This window comes from Callorhinus ursinus, unplaced genomic scaffold (assembly GCF_003265705.2).
Source record: "Callorhinus ursinus isolate GAN/ISIS: 27379988/994484 unplaced genomic scaffold, GSC_fseal_2.0 scaffold30, whole genome shotgun sequence".
NCBI lineage: Eukaryota > Metazoa > Chordata > Mammalia > Carnivora > Otariidae > Callorhinus > Callorhinus ursinus.
The window spans coordinates 13,481,502-13,502,388 of NW_027397092.1; the positions used below are offsets into that span (position 1 = coordinate 13,481,502).

Here is a 20,887-nt window from a genome sequence, read left to right on the forward strand (position 1 = left end):
TCATGGAGTAGAAGGAGTCCTTCTTATATTCTGGTTATCTTCCTGCTGGTACAGTCTCTTCTATAGTGGATCCTCTTGAGTGAGCATTACCATGCAATATGAAAATTGTCACACTTGGTGCTCCTTCCCATATGAACATTTTCATGTCACTATCCCAGATCTCCTTGGTCCTGACCTTCCAATCATTCTTTTTCCAGGTTCCTGACTAGTTTGCTAAGCCATTTAACTTTGTCCCTGATTCTGTCTTTTTCAGGCCCAGCTCAGGTAACCTCTCTTTCCGTGAAAAGTAAATAACCAAATCACTGTCCAAACTTTGCCCCTGGGGAGAATTTCTCCTCATTCCTGTCTTCCAAGGCTTGCACCAAGATATTAAGCCAATGCGTTTGTAAACCAAGCTCAAATCTTTTAGCTTCTTTCAACTAGTGATAATGGATCCCCCATGTGACCTGAAGGAGAGGTACTGTTAGGACAGTAGTGGATAATGTGGGTGTCTAGGCTAGCTGACACATTTAATCATTTGATCTGTCCAGTCTTGCTTGTTCTTGATCCTGTATGTACCACTTCCAAGTTTCTATGGATTTCTTCTGGACCTTTTTAACCCCAAGTCTTGGTGGATCTGAAAGAAATCAGCTCAGGGTTGGCTTTTCCATCTGCATGGTTCCTTGATGTCCTATTGGAACAGTAGAAATTTCTGCTGCACATAGCATGACTGTGTTCCAAAACTGATGGTGTCTGGATTGTGGTTCTTGCATTAGGACTTGCCGTCAACTTAATGGCATCTTTTTTACTACTGGTATTTCCAGTACTATAGGATCTATTGGGTTATATGGCCTGGGAGGTAGGGCTGTCCACACTGCTACCTGGATCTACTGCAAAACCACTTCTACTGCTGGACCCCACTCAAAGCTGGCCACATTTCATGTCACACAGAATGAGTCATATTATTCTCAGTTGTGGAATATGCTGTCTCTGTGATCTGAAGAGGCCTTCTAGGCACTGTGCTTCCTTCTTCATGGTGGGAAGTGCAAGTGCAAGAAGCAGTAATTTGTCCTGTACTTGGAAGGGGATGTCTTGCCATGCCCTAGGGCACTGGACCTAAAATTTTGCTATTGTTGTGGGTCCTTAAAACTTCTTAGAGGTTCTCCCTCTCTTCTGGAGTGTTTTACCAAGGCCTTCCACAAACAGTTACTTTTTATTCATCTTGTCCAATTAGCATGATGTTATCAATATAGTGGACAAATGTGATATTCTGCAGGGTGTCCAGCCAGTTTATGTCTCTCCAGAGTATGACAGAGGGAAAAACAGTTAACATAGCTTTGGGGTGAGAATGTAAATGTATGGCCCGTGCAGGAGCTACCCTAGACACATTGTGCTCGGTCTATCACTCCGAAGCTTTACCAGGGTGTTAAAACCTGTATGTTGGTAGAGTGTTTCTTAACTGGTAAACTTTTGCTCCACATCTTTGATCATGCACCCTCATAATCCAGTGACACACAAAATCTCTCAGCTCTTCCTTTGGATTCTACTATTGCTTTGGGTCCCTTTCCTTCCTGATGAGCCCCAGCACATCTGTGGCCTAGTTTTGGTGTTACTTAAGGCTATGTTAGAGGCCTAGGTACCAGGAGAAAAAAGTGGGGGGAAAATCCTGGGGGAGTTCATGTCTTGCTGAGGAAAAGCCTCTGCATTGTCTTAAAAAAAAATGGAGGAATGTGTCATTAAGGAATCTGAGGACTCATGATTTTGGGCATCATCAACCCCATCTCTTGTGTCACGGTTCCATTTCCAACCAAGGCTTTTTCTGGCCTTGGCGTAGAAAATATGCACTGTTTAAGAGTTTAACCCTCTTTGGAGCTCTGCTACTCTTAATATTTGGTCCTCAGCATTCCCTGTCTTCCTACTGCAGGAATTGAAAACCTCTTTCAATGCTGCTGAAAAGGCCTCTGGTTTTCATACTTAGCTTTTAGTTGTCAATTATTTTTTCCCTATTTTTTTTTTCCTGGAGCATCAGTGGAACTTTGCGATTGTCACTCTTATTAGCACAGATTTTTACATCTGCATATGGAAGACCTTGCAATGGAGTAATAGCTGCAAAAATATCATTTTGGGTCTGATGGGTTCAGACAATAAGAGTTTTTAATGGAATCTCTCAGGGTTTGAAAAGAAATCAGAAAACAGACTATTTTTAGTAGTTTGGGTACAAGTGAGCAATAAAGGCCAAATGGAGGTCTTAACATTACTTGAAAGCAGTAGTTCTCAACTGGGAGCAAATTTGCCCCCCGGGGGGATGTTTGGCAATGTCTGGAAACATTTTAGCTTGTGAAGACTAGGGACGAGCCTGGACTATTGGTATCTACCGGGTAGAGGCCAGAGATACGGCTAAACATCCTACAAATGCACTGACTTAAAAGTTATTACATTCCAGGAAGAGGAAACCCCCAATACCTAAAATGTGTTTAGACTCGTGAGCCTATCTTGACCCACGACCTGATGTAAAGGAAACTTTACAGTGTATGCTTCTCTAATTCCAGTTAATTGTAGATAGTGCTTTATGGTGTTCATAAGGCAGGGGATTACTTTATTTGACCTTTTACTCACTTAACAGAAAAACTCAGTTTGAATATAAAGTCTCGATTTTTACTCATAAACCTCTTTATATTTTGCAATTCCCAATCCAAGTTCTCCCTGAAACTGGTTTGAGATAAAGGGAGGCCAAGATCTCAAGTTCACTCCTAGAGATACTGTATTCCATGGGACTGAAAAAATAGGAAATTCGGAGCCTCGGATGACCCTCCCAAGGAAACATTAGATTCTGCTGCTCTTCTTAGGGTCTCTATCAGTCTGACCTATCGGTTTTGACATTACTGCTGCCACCCCCGAAGAGGACTGCCCGCCTGTCTCCGCACAAGGCCAACAGGTAACCCGTCCGGGCAGATTCAATCGGGCAGCCTTGGGTCCCCAAGCACTGCGTAAACTCCCCGCGAACAGCGCTCGTTCGAAGGGGGGGCGGAGCGCGGGCGAAGGGCCGGGGGCACACACCTCTCCCGCGCACTAGGCGCGCCTCGGGGCCGCCCAGCCAAGTCCAGGTTGGAGGGGGCGGTCCCGGAGGCGGGCGCAGGCGCTGGCTCGCGCGCACCCCGGCCCCACCGCCCAGCCCTCCGCCGCGGTCCGCCCTCTGCGGGGCGGGGGAGGGCGCGCGAGCGGCGGCCGCCAGGGCCCGCCCCTTCGCCTTCCCGAACCGGCGGGCGGCGCGGGGAGGCGGGGCCGCGGGGGCGGGGCCGCGGGGGCCGGCCCTGTCTGCGCCTCGCTGGCCTCGGAGCTGGCAGACGCTCGGGGGAACATGGCGGCGGCGGAGCTGGCTGTCCCGGCGCTCCCCAATAGCGGCGGCGCGGGCGCGGGGGCGCCGTCGGGCACGGTCCCCGTGCTCTTCTGCTTCTCGGTCTTCGCGCGGCCCTCGTCCGTGCCGCACGGCGCGGGCTACGAGCTGCTCATCCAGAAGTTCCTCAGCCTGTACGGCGACCAGATTGACATGCACCGCAAATTCGTGGTGCAGCTCTTCGCCGAGGAGTGGGGCCAGTACGTGGACCTGCCCAAGGGCTTCGCGGTGAGCGAGCGCTGCAAGGTCCGCCTCGTGCCGCTTCAGATCCAGGTGGGTCCCGCGAGAGGGCCGCGCGCCCCGCCACTGTTCCTGGTCTCCGCGCGTCCCTGTCTCCGCCTCCGCTGCGCTCCTCAGGTGCCCCGCGCCGCCCTGGCGCCGGGCCCTGCGCGCCTCGCTGGCTTGGAAGGGCTGCGCCGGGATCGCAGTCCTCGGGGACGGCCCAGAGGATGGGCCAGTCCGAAGGTGACGGTCACCAGCTGTCCTCGCCCGAAGCGGGGGCGTGGGCCTCCCAGCGCGTCCGGGCAGGCGAGAACGCCCCCACGTGTGTGGTCCTCGACCGCCCGCATCCGCTTTGTGTGCCAGGAGCAAGTCCAGCCGCCTGCATAACCCAAGGGCTGTGCGGTACTAGCTGTGATTTTCTGTGGGAGTGCTGCCGAATGGGGTGAAGAGTTGACGCGGAGTGCTGGCCTTAGGGTTTGTTACCCGGAGTTGTGTTTACCACTTGCGGAAACACAAACTTCAGGAGCCAGACCTTTCCCCAGCTTACAGTTCCTGGAGCTTAAGCCTCCCCTAACCTTAAGTGCGTAGCCTCGTCCTGGTAACTGGTTACTGAATCTGTTGATTATATATGCGTCGCCTTCGTTGAAAAAGTCATTTGACTCCAGGACTGTAATACCTTGTTAATTACCCAACTTTCGCTTCACCAGGATTTTCCGATGGTCCTGGCTGAGAAAGTTGTTGCGCCTGAGGATTATTTTATAGCTTTTAGATATTTTTTTTTAAAGTCATGCACTAATAACTATGCGGGCCTGTCTCTTGCCCTTTTTACGCTCAGAGGCTTCACTGGAGGATTTTTATTTTTGAAAAGAGAGGGCATAAGGTATATTTTAGGTACTACACTATCAATTGTTCTTTCGTTGAGAAACTGATAAGCCATTTCTTCTCAAGACCAAACTGAAGTTTGGGAATCACACTTAGAAGGCATTTTAATATTCAAGTGTCATATTCTTTTTTTGTTTTTGCGTGTCATATTCTTAAGAGTATTCTCTAGATTTTTTTTTTTCCCCTAGCTGTAGACAGCTAGCTGCAGAATTGGTTTTGTTTCTTATCACCCCGCACCCATGCCAGAAGCTTCCAAAGCAGATACTTTTACCTGGATAAATTTCCTATGTTCAGAGGACAAAGGCTATGAGATTCCACTGTTTACCCCCGTGGGGATCCTAGAGGGATGATCTCTGATACCCCAGAATTTGCCCTGTTGTCCATACAGAGAATTGTGAGAATTGTGGTGGGTAGGTGTTTACTCCCCCCCCATTTTTATGTCTTCAGGAGTTTTCATGGCTGACACCTCTCTGCAGCCTTCCTTGTCGGTGTATTTAGGTTATTGTTGCCAAAATACCCAAGAAGTTGGATGCACCTTTGACAAATCCATTAATAAAGGCCAGAATCCAAATTCTAACTGAGGAGGTCTGGAGCTGAACTGAAGATGCAGACTTCTTTGTGAAGCATTTCCTGTAGTGGTTGGGAGGGAGGGTGGGCTATACCTAGTAAGATGTTGTCAGACTAGCGATCCCCTGCACCCCACATTTCTAAGTCTGTTTTTCCCCACCAAGATCAGATTTATTTATTTTGAAACATTCAAGGCCCGGGTCTGCCAACTCTTTTTAATGAAACATTCTGGAAATTAATGATGTATATGTGTATACCTGAAATGTCCTGTACATTCTCTCTCTCTCTTTTTTTTAAGATTTTATTTATTTGACAGAGAGCGCGCAACAGCAGGAACACAACAGGGGGAGTGGGAGAGGGAGAAGCAGGCCTTCCGCCGAGCAGGGAGCCCGATGCGGGGCCCGATCCCAGGACCCTGGGATCATGACCCGAGCCGAAGGCAGACGCCCAGCCGACTGAGCCACCCAGGCGCCCCATGTCCTGTACATTCTCAAAAGCCATTTTATAATTCAGGTCACTTGTGGCTTTTGCTTGGTATAGGAGATAACATTTTTTTGGTGGTGATGTTTAAAATAATTGTAATAATAGCACAACTTTGCTCCATCTTTTTAAAAAATGTTATTTATAGCCCACTAAATAGCCCAAGAGTTCTTAACTTTAAATATTTTAAAGTTTTTAACAACATTTTTCTTATATTATCTCCTTTTAGTAATCATAATACTTTTGACTTCTTCGGCCCGGTGCCTCCTCCAGCCATAAAATAAATGTGGAAGGCTACACACGCTCCATATATATCCGTAAAACTATGCTGATACCTATTTGTATGTATATATGTGTGTCTATATATATATATATATAGACACACATGTCTATGTGTGTATGTACTCAGAAGTGAGAGGGAAGATAGTTCTTTTCATGAACGTTTTATTATATGTTTTTAGAACCTAGCTGTATGATCCTAGAGACATGGACATTTTATAGCTAAATGAGACCATAGAGTTCATCACAAGAACATTTGAGTGGCAGGTGTAAGTGCCTGGCACGATGAACCCAAACATGGATAAGACCCCATTCTTGTTCCTTACCTGATAACCTAACTCTCATTTTGCAAAAGAGCAGAACATAGAGGAAATTTGCCCAAGGTTCTCTGATAATGGTGGCGCATCAAGTCCTCCCTTGTAGCTGACTAGAGCATTCATCTTCTCTCTTCGTGCTTAATGAAAATATCAAGCAGAATAGAGGACAGGCCACAAACTTGAGCTTGTAATATTTGTTTGGCTGGTGTTCACTGTTCTTTGGAATCAGTGCCTGTCACTCCGGAAGGCTCAAGATGGCCCATCAGTGAGGCCGTGCTCCTGGGGCATGATGGGCCCTTTCTCCCAGAGGCAGGGACAGAGAGCATCAGTTTGGTCCCATGTAGTCCACTGCTTAAATAATATAACTTGTTATTTCCTTGACCATAGGGCTTAGAGCCTCTAGGGCCCTGGCTCACATACTATATATTCTAGAGTATATTCTTAATGTACCTAGGGGAGTGACTTTGTTTTCATGTTTTTCTGACTGTTACTGCTATGACCTTGTAAAACGCAGTGGTTTCCTGTGCCATAACTTGCGCACCTGCGGTGGGTTAGCGGTTCTGTGGGGACCGATTGTTGAGATCCCCGGTGTCAGTACGGGACTTCGGAGTGTCGTCTTCTCTGAAATAATCCGTCACAGTGACCGAGTGTCTGCTGACAGCTCAGGTAGCTGAAGACAGCTCATGTTTTATGTCTCTTCGGCTTTGTCAGAATGCTTGAAGTCTGAGGCATTTTGAGACGCAGAGGAAGAAATGTAAAGGAGAGGATCAAACGGTGGGCGTTTGGGTCATTTTTACAACTTACAAATTTTAACTTTTCCAAAGGCATTTCCCAAGTTTTTACTAATGGAAGCATTCAACCCTGGAAACTCCTGTACATTTGATATCCTGCCACCACCAGTGTATTTTCCACCTTGTCACCGTGGAAGACAGAGCCCGAACAGAAGAGAGGAAGAGGGGGCCGTGAAGAGGAGAACACCAGTGAGGCCATTTTGCCTCTGTACGGAGGAGGGAAGGCTCTGGCAGCTTCGTGTGGGGTGGGAGATAAGGACTTCCCTGGGAAGGTTACTTTGACCTTTCCTGAGATGGTTAATGGGGAAGGGATTTGGCTCCAGCACCTTCACTTTCTTAGAGGTTTATTACTACTGTTACTATTTTCAACAAGAGGGCATGACATTTCCTAGCCAGAAGAGACCCCAGAGTTCATGGTGGGAAGGGAGAGAAGACAGGGTTTGGGAAGAAGAAGGAAAGGAATCTGTCCCCCCTTGGGCTCCCTGGTTTGAAGGTGGTGCTTTCTGATTGTGAAACCTTTCCTGTGGGAGCACGTAGGAGGAGCAGATAGATAGTAATGCTCAGAAACAGAAAAGAGAAGCAGGCGGGACAGATCCCTGGGAGGTCAGTGGTGTCAGGCACTGAGAGGAAACATCTGGATCATGAGGGATGTGGTTGGTCTCTCCCCCATTGGTTCGATGGGAGTGTGTGTGTGTGTGAGAGTGTGTGACTTTCAAAAAATTCAGCATTTTAGATTGCTGCATTGTATGCTTTTTTCCCCTTGTGGAGGCTACCTGTAAATAAGCTGTGTTTGAGCGTGGGAACCATGAATTTATTGATTGATTACATGAAGCCCATTGAAACCTTGAAGTAGCCCTCTGAGGGAGATACTGTTTTGTTGCTTCGTTACAGATTGAGACACTGCTGTTTGAAAATGTAAATGATTTGTCTGATTTCATGTAATTGAATTTAGGGAAATTGAGATTTGGTCTCAGATTCTAATGCCCACAGCTCTGCTGTGTAGGGAGGCTTGTAACCCCAGGGGAATCACGTCATAAAACTCTGTTTTAAGGGAGTCCAAGCTGGAGCAAGGCCTTGCTGTAGCTGTGGTAATCACATTTCCTTGCATGCAAATACTTGGGAGTGAAATAATGATACCCGACTGCCCTTCTGGGCTCTCTCCTGAGCACATCCATGCCTATCCTGTGACTCTCATAGACTACCACAGTTTTGAACACATCCCACTTACAATTTGAAACTTTAATCATTCCTAAAGGTACACAGTTTACTCATTGTAGTAGTTCGCACTAGGAGGCTGTTATAACAAAGTACCACACGCTGAGTGGCTTCTACAACAGCAGTCTATTTCCACACAGTTCTGGAGGCTAGCAGTCAGGGTTGACTCCTGAGGACTATGAGGGAGAATCTCTTCCATGCTTCTTTCCTGTCTCTTGGTGGTTTGCTGGTGATCTTTGGCATTGCTTGGCGTATAAACCCATCACCTTCATCGCTACCTTCATGTTCCCAAGGCCTTCTCTGTCCAAATTGCCTCTTTTTATAAGGATGCTGGTCATGTTGGTGTTGGCACTCAGCTCACACTCAAGTGTGACCTCATCTTGACTAATTATTTTTCAATGATTCTGTTTCCAAATAAGGTCACTTTCTGAGGTCCTAGGGATTAGGAGTTCAACATACGGATTTTGGGGGACAGAATTCAACATGTCACACTCACCGTGAATTGCTTTTATGGAAGAACAGAACTGGGGCACGGAGAGAGCATCACTGAGCAAGGCCAGCCTCTCTATATGTGCCCGTCTTGAGTAACCAGGGACCCTTAGCAGAAGGGGAACACGTTCCTTGCAGATGGACAGCCACTGTTAGAAAATGGTCAGAACATAGGTGGTAGTGAAGAGAGGGAAATACTGTCATGATAACCATAATAATGGGACTTGGGGGTGAAAAGTCTTTTGACTGTGAAATCTAAGGTCAGATTCCAGCTATGACATTTCTTAAAGTGGACACAAATTTATACTTGAAATTGATCTCTGAAACTCTTGCTTGAGGAGGCTATTGGCTTTGATCAGTTTTTTGTATTTAAATAGGCTTATTGAAATATGTATTATCTATGTGTGTGTATGTAGAGAGATGTTTGTAGATACATAGGTATATGAAAGTGTGTATGCACACACATATTTTTATATGTGATTTTTTTCATGTTTCTTGAATATGCAGTGATCTGTAATTGCTGTTTTTTCCTTGTGATGGCATTTGGTCAAGTGCACTTTTAATTTGTTATCTTGCAGTTAGAGTGTGTGTCTGAGCAGCATTTTTAGTTATCTACAAGGTTTTGGTTTCAGAGAAATTCATGACTCAAATTAAGAAGTCTCCGGACTTTAGACTCAGGGTTTAATTTAATAACTTACTTGAATTCATGTGGATTTGGGGGGTGGGTTGGTGGGACATGGTGAGAGTTTTTCAGCGTTGTTTTTTTGTTTTGTTTTTTTTCTCCTTTTTATTGTAGCCTCAAAGCCTTCTTTCTGGCTTATCAATTATATAGGTTATTCATAAAGTAGCATTTTTCCCCCCAACTACCACAGCATAGGGATAGCTCTTTTTTTGTTGTGTTCTTTAAAAAAAATAAGCTTTTAGTTTTAGCGTAGTGTTAGACTTACAGCAAAGTTGCAGAGATCATTCAGAGAGATCCTGGATACTTGTACCTAGTTTCCCCCCCCGACTAACATCTTAACATTACCGGGCACGATGCTGGGCACAGCTGAGGAACCAGCATTGGTACATATGATTCTCTGAGCTCTACACTTCATTCACATTACACCATTTTTTCCCGAGTGCCATTTTTCTCTTCTACAATCCATTCTTGGATACTAATTATGTCTGGTTGTCATGTCTTCCTAGGCTCCCCTGGGCAATGACAGTTTTTCAGATTTGTATTGTTTTTGATGACATGATGGTTTTGACAAGTATTGGTCAGATATTTTGGTAGACTGTACCTCAGTTTTGGTTTATCTGATGTTTTTCTCATGCTTCAAATGGGGTTGTGGGATTCTGAGAGGCAGATTGTGAAGGTCGTTCTCCTCACGTTTTTTCAAGACGGGACACTATCAGTGTGGCATCCCTGATTATCTCGGTTTTGATCACCTGGCTGAGGCAGTGTCTGCCAGGTTTTTCCACTGTCAATAGTCACCCGACCCCCTCTATATTCTACTTTGAGGAAGCAAATTACTTCATGCCACATCCAAGGGGATGTCAGGAGTTTGACTCTGCCTTACAGAGAGGAGGGTATCTGGGCATTTTTGATTCACTAAATTATAACCAGTCATCTCTGCACAAAAGCATGCCTTGTCACATTATCTCTGTCGTTTCTGTTTGCTGAAGGTTAATAGGTGAGTTCCTGTACTAGAAGGGTTTTGCAAGGTGGTGAGGATTTTATGGCAGCATTTTCTGACGTCCTCAGTCCGTGTCTACTATGACATATATCTGATGTGGCCCCCTGCCCAGAACAGGAGACCTCACAGCTGAAAGGAGGTAGGAACAGAAACCCCAGGAGACTACAACTCTGAATATTTAGGATTTCTGGGTAGGTAAGGCTTTATTCCTTTAAGTATCCCAGTATTAAATATTTTGGCCATTTTAATATCGTGGTCCTGAAGTACTATATAATTTAACATTTTCTTATTGAGTGTGCTAACATGATGTCCCAATTTATAAGTTATATACGTACTCCTCCACTAGAAGTCTAGATGTGGAACTAGTTGAGTTTTGATCTTTTAGTGTATTTTGAATCTTTTCTCTGTCATCTGTCATTTCTTGCCGATACCGCGTTTGCCTATCTCCAGCAGCTTCCGTTCTGATTTGCTGTTTATAACCTTCTGTGAATTTAGGGTCAGGACAACTAAACTTGTTAGGAATGTATACTGAGTTCGTCTGTTAGGTGAGATCTGCGAGCTGGAGATAAAGCTGCTATGAGCTCTAAGTATGATAATGGTTGGCCATCCGGCACACTTACTTTGGTTTACTTGGCCTGCTTACTGCTTTCACTGCTGTGGAATGACGAGAATGGCTGAGTTGCATTGCTCTAATTTGAAATTGACCAGTTGCAGGTAAACCACATTCTGTCGTGTGCCCTAAACACATTGTGGGTGTCTAGGGACCCACTTAGACTTTGAGCCCTTTGATCCAAAATTTAATTTTTCCTGAGAATTTAAAATACATATTTATAAATAGTGATTGGTTTTAAAAATTGTGTCCTAGGTACTTATATATACATGCTCACTGCTTTAGAAAATGATACTTGCATTAAAAATTTAAGGGAGCAAACAGTTAAAGATAGAATATATAATTTAAGATGCTTGAATATTTATTTTAATCATACTTTATTGGCAAAGTAGGGAAACCCTATGCATAGTGTTAGAATTACAGATGGCACTCCCATTCTGCCATGAACTTGGTCTATAGAGTTCACACCAAAGGGTGCTGGGTACCAGAGTTCCTCAGACCAGCACCTAGATAAAGTACAAACTCACTGGAAGGATAAAGGATTCCTTTTAATGATTCACTTAATTCCTGTGGTGACTGTTTCCTGAGAGTAGCCCTCAGTGGTAGGGCCTGTAGGGAGGGTCTAGGGCCAGGCTGGTGGGGAAACCACCACCATGTGATTGGGACACAGGTTTTCTCTAGAAAATTATTAACAGCTATTATCCATGGGTGGTTTTAGGCAAAATGGGAAAGTTCGAGGGGAGATCTAAGGGCTGGCTAGTAAGAGGAGGGGCAAGGGTTCATTCAGGACTGGACTGCTTCCTCTACAGTGGCTTTCTGAAATTTGAGAAGGTAAGAAGAAAAGCATCATGGACCTTTAAGAATCCATGAGTGACATGAAATTCTTAACATTCACCAGTGGTTTTCACTTCTTTTGTAGATTCATACTGAGCCCAAGTTGTTACTGTAGAGCAACTCTGGCAATTAATTAAAGCTAGGTAATCTAATGCCTGTTTTTAACCTTAATTCATTATTTTCCTGATGGTGATGAATATGTTGAAGAATGCAGGTGTCCAATTTATGTCTGTCCATTGAACAGTGGTGATGTGCCTGGCATCAGTTCATTGCATTTCTTTTTTGAACTCTGAGAAGTTATTCCTGAGAACAGCATCTTAATATTTCTGTCTTGATGACAGAGCGATTCTGGATTTGTTTCTCTTTTTTCAGTTTTATGTTCCATAGTCTCTGCTACAGATTATTTCCAGGATTACTTTTCGTACTTGTAAGCAGTGCCATCATCAAACTTAAGTTGTTTACTATCGTAACATTTTTTTCTAGTTATAAAAGCAATGCATATTTTTAAATAACATTTGGGAAGGGTTTTTAAGTAGCATTTAGAGAAGGTAAGAAACCTATGAAGAAAAATATTACCAGCACACATAACTGTGTAACTACTTTCATATATTTGCTTCTACCTTCTATTTATAGTTTTACATGATTGAGGTGCTGTTGAACTGTGCTCTCTTTTTAAAATTAACATTAGATCATGAGTATTTCTTCATAGATGGTTCAGATATTTTGAACACTTATTTTCATATGTTATTTCAGTTCTCTAAAAAAATGTTTTATCATGGGACTGTTAAAATTGTGAAGTCATTTCTCTATTGTTAGTCCTTGGTTCATTTCTCATTTTCACTATTAAAAGCAATTCAGTCAACATCTTTGTGGATAACTTTTTTTTTTTTTTTCTGTAATTCGGATCTCTTCTTTTGGATAATAGTTGTAGAAATTGACTTACTGGGTCAAACAGTAGGAACACTTTTCTCCTTTATTGACCTCCACTGAAAATAAATGTCGTTGTATAACGAATGCTAAATCATTCTTTTTTCTTTTTTCCTCAGCTCACCACCCTGGGAAATCTTACACCTTCAAGCACTGTGTTTTTCTGCTGTGATATGCAGGAACGATTCAGACCAGCCATCAAATATTTCGGGGATATTATTAGTGTGGGACAAAGATTGGTATGTTTGCTTGTTTATTTTTTCCAATTTCCTGAAGCATGATATACATGTATATATTTACAGATATGTATATTGCTAATTATCTTTGGTTTTTGTTTTTTCCAGTTACAAGGGGCCCGAATGTTAGGAATTCCAGTTATTGTAACAGAACAGTACCCTAAAGGTCTTGGAAGCACCGTTCAAGAAATTGACCTAACAGGTGTAAAACTCGTCCTTCCAAAGACCAAGTTTTCAATGGTAATACCAGAAGTAGAAGCAGCGTTAGCCGAGATTCCTGGAGTCCGGAGTGTTGTATTATTTGGAGTAGAAGTAAGTGCCTATTGTTATGTTTGGGATACAATATCATTTGTAGAAGAACTTGGTATTTCGACAGTGCAATTTTATATATAGACTAGGTGGTAGGTGATAGTAATGATGAAAAACATCCACCCTTTATTGAGTGTTGACTCTGCATGGCAGTGGTCTGTATCTCTTCATTCATTTAACACTCCCGGTGACTTTCTGAACCAACTAAGTACTTTCGGTCTCCCCCTATTACAGATGAGGAGACTAAAACACACATGCTGTATAATTTGCGTGAGGCATGTAGCTGGTTAAGGGATGGGGTTGGATTTGAATCTCGGTTGATCAATTCTTGGGCCTTTGCTTTTAATTACTACTTTTGGGGCACATATTCATCAGAGGCATTATTTTTATTTATGTGTTGTAGGATTCCACCTTGGTCATATTTTTGCTGTAGAAAAAACTTAGAAGTCATGTAGTTCATTGTCCTTTATGCTTAAATCACTGACATATCTTTTTTAAAAATACTCCTGGATTCCTCATGCTGATTAAAATGATTTTTGTTTGATCCCTTTTTTTTGCATATGTGTAAAGAAGATATATATGTACTTATTCATAACATTTAAACAGCTATTGAATTACATTTAAGAATTATGAAAAAAATCATAAATACAATGAAATCCAAATAATATTAATTTAATATACCTATGATGGTAGGTTTTTATACAGTAGGTTTTCAGAGTAGGAAGATGCAGCCTTAGGTTTAGGTGTGCATTAAATATTTTTGTATCTTGACTTCAATAATGATAATATAGAAGAAGCCTATTTATATAAATATGTCATGCCAAATATTGTCACTGAGTTGGGCACTTTTTTTGCTCATTCATCATTATTAGACCTCATACCTAATCAAAATCATCTTTGAACAGTCCTCCAGTGCCAATTTTAATGGCATGTCAGTTGATAATTCTCCAAAGCTCACTCGTCACATGCACATAAGGTTGGCATCCTGGTATTATTGAAATGTGCTTTCATTGCTTATGTAACGGAGCTCTTGTCGGGCATGGTTTTGCTCTGTATTCTCTGCTAATGAATTGTTACAAGTTAGTACCTACAAAGATGGAATCTCTGTAATACATCTGCTTGTGCCGTATACTGGATATTTTCTGCCTTTGTCACTTGTTATTTTTAACTTGGCCTACCTTTACTACTGGATACCTCGTACCAACTTAGTTTTTCTACTTGTTTCTCCGTCTACGGTACTGCTGACTCATTCTTTGTGTTAGGCACTCAGAGTGAGTTCAGAAATAAAACCCAACCGCGAGTGGCATCAAAATGGAGTGGTAGTAGTCAGCCCTAGGAAGGTCATCCAGATGACAGATGAAAATCTTTTTAAAAAAATTCTCATGGAGCTCCAAGAATCTCTTCAAGGATCCTAGTATGAGGAAGCGTGATGTAATCCAATTTCTGACTTTACAGTGAGGAAACCAAAGCCTGAGATGCTGTTTTATTTTCAAGATCACCTAGCAAGTTAGAGGCAACACCAGATGTAGGACAAGGTCATGAAAACTGTAGTGCTTTTTCCTGCTTTACCATGTTGTTGCACGTTTGTAAAATGTGTGACTGCATTATTACGTAGGATTTTTAATTTTCTTCCTAGACTCATGTGTGTATCCAGCAAACAGCTCTGGAGCTAGTTGGCCGAGGTATTGAGGTTCATATTGTTGCTGATGCCACCTCATCGAGAAGCATGATGGATCGGATGTTTGCTCTTGAGGTAATTGTCCTGCTTGAAAATAATTTATCAACTTTTCCCAATGAATTTGAAGAATCATGAATACTTCATAGCAATGAAATAGTGACATCTTCAATTTGAATTTCTTCTAACAACATCGGACTCATCGACTTCCAGAGTCTTGATGGTGCGCTGACTGACCTTTGAGGTCTTGCCACTAAATCTTGTTTTATATCCTCTCTCTCCTCAGATCTAGATTTCTGGTGACATCAAAAGCTCTTGTACATCTTTCCTCATAATTTTGCTTGTAGTTTGATGTATGAACTGGTAAGAGGCATTCTGGTAAGCTTAATCTGCCTCATTGAGAGATTTGCAAATCAGAAACAGCCCACCTAGGTTTAACTCAGCCCAACCCTAGGGCATGGTGGTCCTAAGCCTGGTTCAGCCTCTGTTGGGTTTCCTCGGACTTGAATTTTTGGACATGGGAGGTGTGTCACTGCCTGTGGACACCACTGACACACAGTGTTTCTTGCTGTCTGCCCCGGAGGGTCAGGGTGGACCATAGTCAGGGAATCAGAGATGTTTTGTCAGTCTTCCGTAAGCATTTTCTCTTTCAAGACTGTTGAAAAGCAAACTACCACGTAATCCTTTGAAACAAGTCGCTCCATGTCGTGGAGTGTTGTCTCTCTCACGTTTAATTCTAGTTCTGTAATAATTTTAGAGTCGTGTCCATGTGGGTTGAGTTGGCATGTTCTTTTAGCTGATGATCTTTACTGAGAATGGGGGATACAGGTATTTTTGTCGTCGTTGAGATCCTCCAGTGTTCAGGCCCAAGCTGGCCTATGAACCACTTTCTCTGTTGGATTGCAAAATCATTGCTTTAGCCAAGAGTGTTCCCAGGGGTGTTGAGGCAGAGCACATGAGAGTGTCAGAGGCCAGGAAGGAGCAAAGTCAGTGCAGAGGGCCGATGCAGAAGCAAGTTGGGGCTTGGCGGCAGCAGTTTTTTTAAGGCCCTGGTTGGCTGTCCCTTCTCTAGGAAGGCTGAGCTCCAGAACTTGAAGTGTTTCCATGGAAGTGGAAAACTAAAAGCATCCAAAAATAACAATAATCTTGCTTAGAAAGAAATTGCAAGGACTTTTGCCCTCCATTCAAATAAGTTTTTGAGACATGTCTTTATTATGGCATTTATTACAGAAAATTATGATGGTTGGCACTTCTGTCTTCTCCTAAGACTGGGAATAAAAACATGGTGAACCTGTTTACCGTCGGACACTCTTTGAGAAGTAGTCTGATCTCAGTGATTAGGAGGAGTCCAGACCCGGGAGGGATAATATGTGTTTGAATGCAGGTCTTAATTTTCGATGGAGGTGTTGTAGTTTGTACCTAACTTATTGGGAGAAAGGTTAGTTTTTTTTTTCTTTTACCGTAGGACTTTGAAAGTTAAAGAGCAATCCGGCCAGCTCGCCTTCCCTGTTCCTTTAGAACATAGCTACTCACGGAATTCCTGAGACTACCCATATTGCCTGTTGAGATTATTATACTAATAAGATTTATAGTACTGTTACTGAAATTTCAGTGCCAGGGTTTGTGGCATGTGCTTTCTTCAACAGAATTTTTTGAGCACCGACATTTGTCAGGCATTGTTTTTTTCAACTAGTAATTGTAGAGTAAATGTAGAATAAAATAGAATGAAACCCTCTCTGGAACTTGATACCCTTGGACTTGTGGGGGGGCGGGGTGTGTTCATGTTGATTGGAAATTTACTAGGTTTAGGTTTTTTTTTCCCCCTTTGCCATCTCTGAAAGCCTGGTGGCTTTGTGCCCTTGCATTTTGAGGTTTGTGGGTCAGAATAACTTTGCCTTTGGCCTTGCTGGACTGGTTTTGTAAGTGTAGGGGATGGAGTTTGGAAGCCGACGAAGCCCTATACTTGTGTGCATTAAAGAGCCGCGGTTTGAAGTTTTCACCTCATTTTCAGCCAGGAGAGAAAGAGAGTTTGGGAGCAGGACTGTAGGTGTCCTAATAGCGCACATGAGTGTGCACAGACCTGCCCGTGTCTGCAGAAGCTGTTGCTTTTCTCTTTCTGTCCAGTCGCCTTTCATTTGGAGTTGGCAGGCACCATGGGAAGGTCTGGGAGGCTGTTTGGAAAACTTTGCATGTTGCTGAGCCACGCCTTCTGCTTACACAGGTTTGGCTTGATTTTTTTTTTTTTTTTTGAGTCCAGTCAACCTTGGCCATATCTCCATCTTGAAGCTACGGAATACTACGTTGGTATCAGTTGACTAAGGTGTGTCTCTGTGCCTCGAGCATCCCAGCCTCCCTCTGCCCCGGTGACCCAACTCTCAGCCTCACCGAGGAGTGTTGGCCTGGAGTCAACCAGACTGTGGTCAGCGGAGCACTGGGGAAAGCTGGTGTTTTGGGGGTCATCAGCTTTCTTCCTTAGACCTGGGAACAGTTCTCTGTCCTTCCTGCCTCACGAAGGACCTAGAAAGATGAGCGAGAGCTGACCTCTGTCGGCACTTTTGCACATATCAGGCACTTTCACAGACACTGCAAGTGTGTGATTGAGAATCAGAGTGAATCATTGAGAGTCCCCTGGTTGAACCTCGGGCAGGGAGGGAGGCCGGGCAGGGCCTCCAGCTGGTGAGCGCGGGAGCCGCGTTTGACACCTGACACGGCTGAGCTGCAGCTAGTCTTACATTTGCCCCCTGCTGTTCTCTGGGAGGGAAGCACACGGTCCTGGAGATTTCTAAGGGTTTTGATAGGATAGTCAGAAGTGGACTAAAAGGAGGACTTTAGTTTCCGGAAGTCTTTAGAAAACTCACTTTCAGGTATTTGTCCCCAACATAAAGGGTACCAGCACGCTTGGGTTTTTTTTCTCCCTCTTTCCTACGTAATCCTGCTTGAGCGTTCTGGTCGGCTGCTCTGCATGCTCTTCTGCACGTTCTGCTGGGCTGAGGTCCACGCTGGCTTCCCGAGAAGTGGGCTCTGGCTTCTCTCTCCTGTGTGCTTGGGGACAAAAAGGGAGAGTTTGCTCTGCCAGTGGGAAGGTTGGGCCTGCGCATCCTCAAGTGTCTGCAGGCTTCACCTTCACTCTACGAGGATGTCCTGGCTCTCGTCCTCACTCCTTCTTCATGAGGAATGACTGCTCCAGGTCTTTTCCTCTGACCTGCCTAGGAATTGTGTCCAACCACCTGTCTTCTCACAGCTGATGGTTCTTGGGACAGCAGTTGGCCGGTTTTTTCCCTATGGTTTCTGATAATAGAGACAGCCAGAGAAGACATGTCTAACTCCAGAATTCTCTCTCCTTCCCTTCTCTACCCCTCTCCTGCTTGTTCTCGACTTTGTCTTCTTTGCCCTCCTGTCTCCATCCTTCCCTCCTTGAGACTTCTGTCCTTGCTCCTCTATTACGATTCCACTGGGGCGATTTGGCAAGGACCTTCTTTGACCTTTCAGCGAAACTTTAAATTTTATGCGCTTGTTTCGTGATTCTGAAGTTTATGGTGGTGGCAGTGCTGGTGGGTCTGTTGTCCGCCCAGGGGCACGTTCTCACACGTTGCATGAGGCTCTCCTACCACCAGTCGTTTCTTGCTTATGAGAAGGACATACATTGCTGTATATCAGATGTATGTCAGATGTTTGGAGACAGAAAAAGGAAATCAAAGATTGTTTTACACTCATAGTCTTGATTTCCCTTCTTCTGTCCCTGGCACTTAGAAGTCAGAATATTAGCTTCATGTTTTCTTTTGCTTATTTCTAGTCCGTATTACTAATATCGAGAATAATCATAAATGGGTTTGTGGTGTGACTAGTTTGAAATCTGTCCCCATCACTGAATTTGATGTTCTGGCTAAGGACCACGGTTTTCACACATGATCTTAGCCACAAGGCTAAGAAGCGATTGGACTGTGGTTTTAATAGAGGACACTAATTATTGTGACCCGCCATAGCTTTTGCTGTTGTAACACAGTGTTCCTTGTCATGCTCATTTCTTGATTTGTCCTTTTTTTTTTTTTTTAAGCGTCTTGCTCGAACCGGGATCATAGTGACCACGAGTGAGGCTGTTCTGCTACAGCTGGTGGCAGATAAAGACCATCCAAAATTCAAGGAGATTCAGAATTTAATTAAGGCGAGTGCTCCAGAGTCAGGCCTGCTTTCCAAAGTATAAGGACATTTGAAGGACTGGTATGGTACTCACCATCAGGTGACAGGACTGTAAGCCCAGACAAGCTCTTGTCTCTACTAGAATTAAAATGTTAAACTCAAAACTTAGCTCCTTTTTTGCGCCTCTTAGTCAAACATAACCAGTTAGACCATTTGGGTACCAGCATTTAGTTACAGATGTCAAAGGCTTCAGGTGCTGCCTATCTTCTTTTTTTTTTGTTAATGTGCTTTTATTTATTAAAAAAAATTATAATGGAGGTGTTTGTTTTGTGTATACTGTACCCACTGGTCATTTTTTAAAGTGAATACTCTCGTGATGTTTCCTTATAAATTGTGCACTGTAAAAAAAAAAAATGTACCGGTAACGGTTTGACTTCGTAGTATTGTTAAGATGCCTGTTGTAGTATGGACTCAGTGCTTTTACTTTACGAGTAGATTGAAATAGGATTATTAGGTGAGAATTTCAAACAGGCCTATGGATCATGCTACCTTTTGCTTCACAGTGCAGTCAACTACTTGAGTGAGTTGCATTGATCTAACCAAACAAATGTATATTGAATAATTATGTCTTTATCGATGTTGCTAATTTTCTTATTCTAGTTGCAATCACTCATTCTCTGTTAATGTTCTCTCTCTTTTTTTAGCAGAATCTTTTACTTAGAAATACTCATTGGGCCATTCTTTGTTTTAATTTTGCAAACAGAATGGTTTGCAATGTTATAAAATTAGTGGAGAGCTGTTATAAGTTTTTGACTTTGGCCGAATGTGTTTGCAACAGTGTTTGAATACATCTTCTAGTATGCACCAGATTTAGCAAGGAGTTACAGGTTGGATAAAATGGAGTTTTCAAAGTCCATATTCTTATTTGGTGTTTTCTCTACCTATCCTCCAAATATTATAGTTAATGCAAAGGCTTGAGTCATGATTTGGTCGTGTTAATTTTGTAGTCATTGCTACCCTTCAATAAATTTATTTTCTTTAAAAACTTATAAGACGGTTCTAAAACTTTTTTTTATATTATGTGAAATATGGAACATTGCTGTCTTTTATATTAAAGTAATTAAAGAAAATGTATTCTGTGAAGGAAATTATTTTGTCCGCCACAACATGGCTCTGTAAGTACTATGCCAGGAATTCTAATACTTACTTCAAGGTGTAAAACTTTTGACATGTAAAATCTCTCAGCCAAAGGGAATTGTCAAAGGAAACTCCTTTGCAGGTGGGGCAAATGGATTTTACTGAAGGGCCTTGTCATTATTATTATTTTTTTTAAAGGTTTTATTTATTTGACAGAGCGAAAGATAGCCAGAGAGGGAACACAAGCAGGGGGAGTGGGAGAGGGAGAAGCAGGCTTCCCGCGGAGCAGGGAGCCGGATGCCATGACCTGAGCTGAAGGCAGAGGCTTAACGACTGAGCCACCCAGGCGCCCCTCATTACTTAAGAGCAGTAGAAATGTTTATTTCTTTGGTTGGCGGTAACCGACAGCAGCCAGTGATCTTGTGTGTGCAGTTGAGTATTTTCTTCCCCAGCAAACTTGGCGTCAAAAAAAAAAGAATCAGAGATTTCTCAACGTTTTAAAATAGTTTTTAAGAACTTCAACCTAGTGCTCCTCAAACTTTAATATGAATGCAGTTCATCTGGGGATCTTGTTAAAATGCTGGCTCTGGTTCAGTAGGTGTGCCGAAGGGCCTGACATTTTGTGTTTCCAAATAAAAAGGCCACTCTGCACTGGGACTGCTCAGAAGGGACCACATTTTGGAATAGCAAGGATTTAAGTAACAACATCTGTTTCCCTCCCCTGCATC

At 43.2% G+C, this 20,887-nt stretch overlaps 1 protein-coding gene across 2 annotated transcripts; it reads left to right on the top strand.

Moving 5' to 3' along the window:
* Window positions 1–3,311: 3,311 nt before the first annotated feature.
* On the top strand, window positions 3,312–20,074 carry ISOC1 (isochorismatase domain containing 1). 2 transcript variants are annotated; one of them, XM_025860963.2, is made up of 5 exons: window positions 3,312–3,646; window positions 12,785–12,904; window positions 13,010–13,213; window positions 14,847–14,963; window positions 18,940–20,074. In XM_025860963.2, the coding sequence occupies exons 1-5, from the start codon at window positions 3,338–3,340 to the stop codon at window positions 19,084–19,086; spliced, it is 897 nt and encodes a 298-aa protein (XP_025716748.1). In that variant the 5' UTR covers window positions 3,312–3,337; the 3' UTR covers window positions 19,087–20,074. The 2 variants fall into 2 exon arrangements, with proteins under 2 accessions (XP_025716748.1, XP_073734719.1); XM_073878618.1 differs by lacking the exon at window positions 12,785–12,904.
* Window positions 20,075–20,887: the final 813 nt, after the last annotated feature.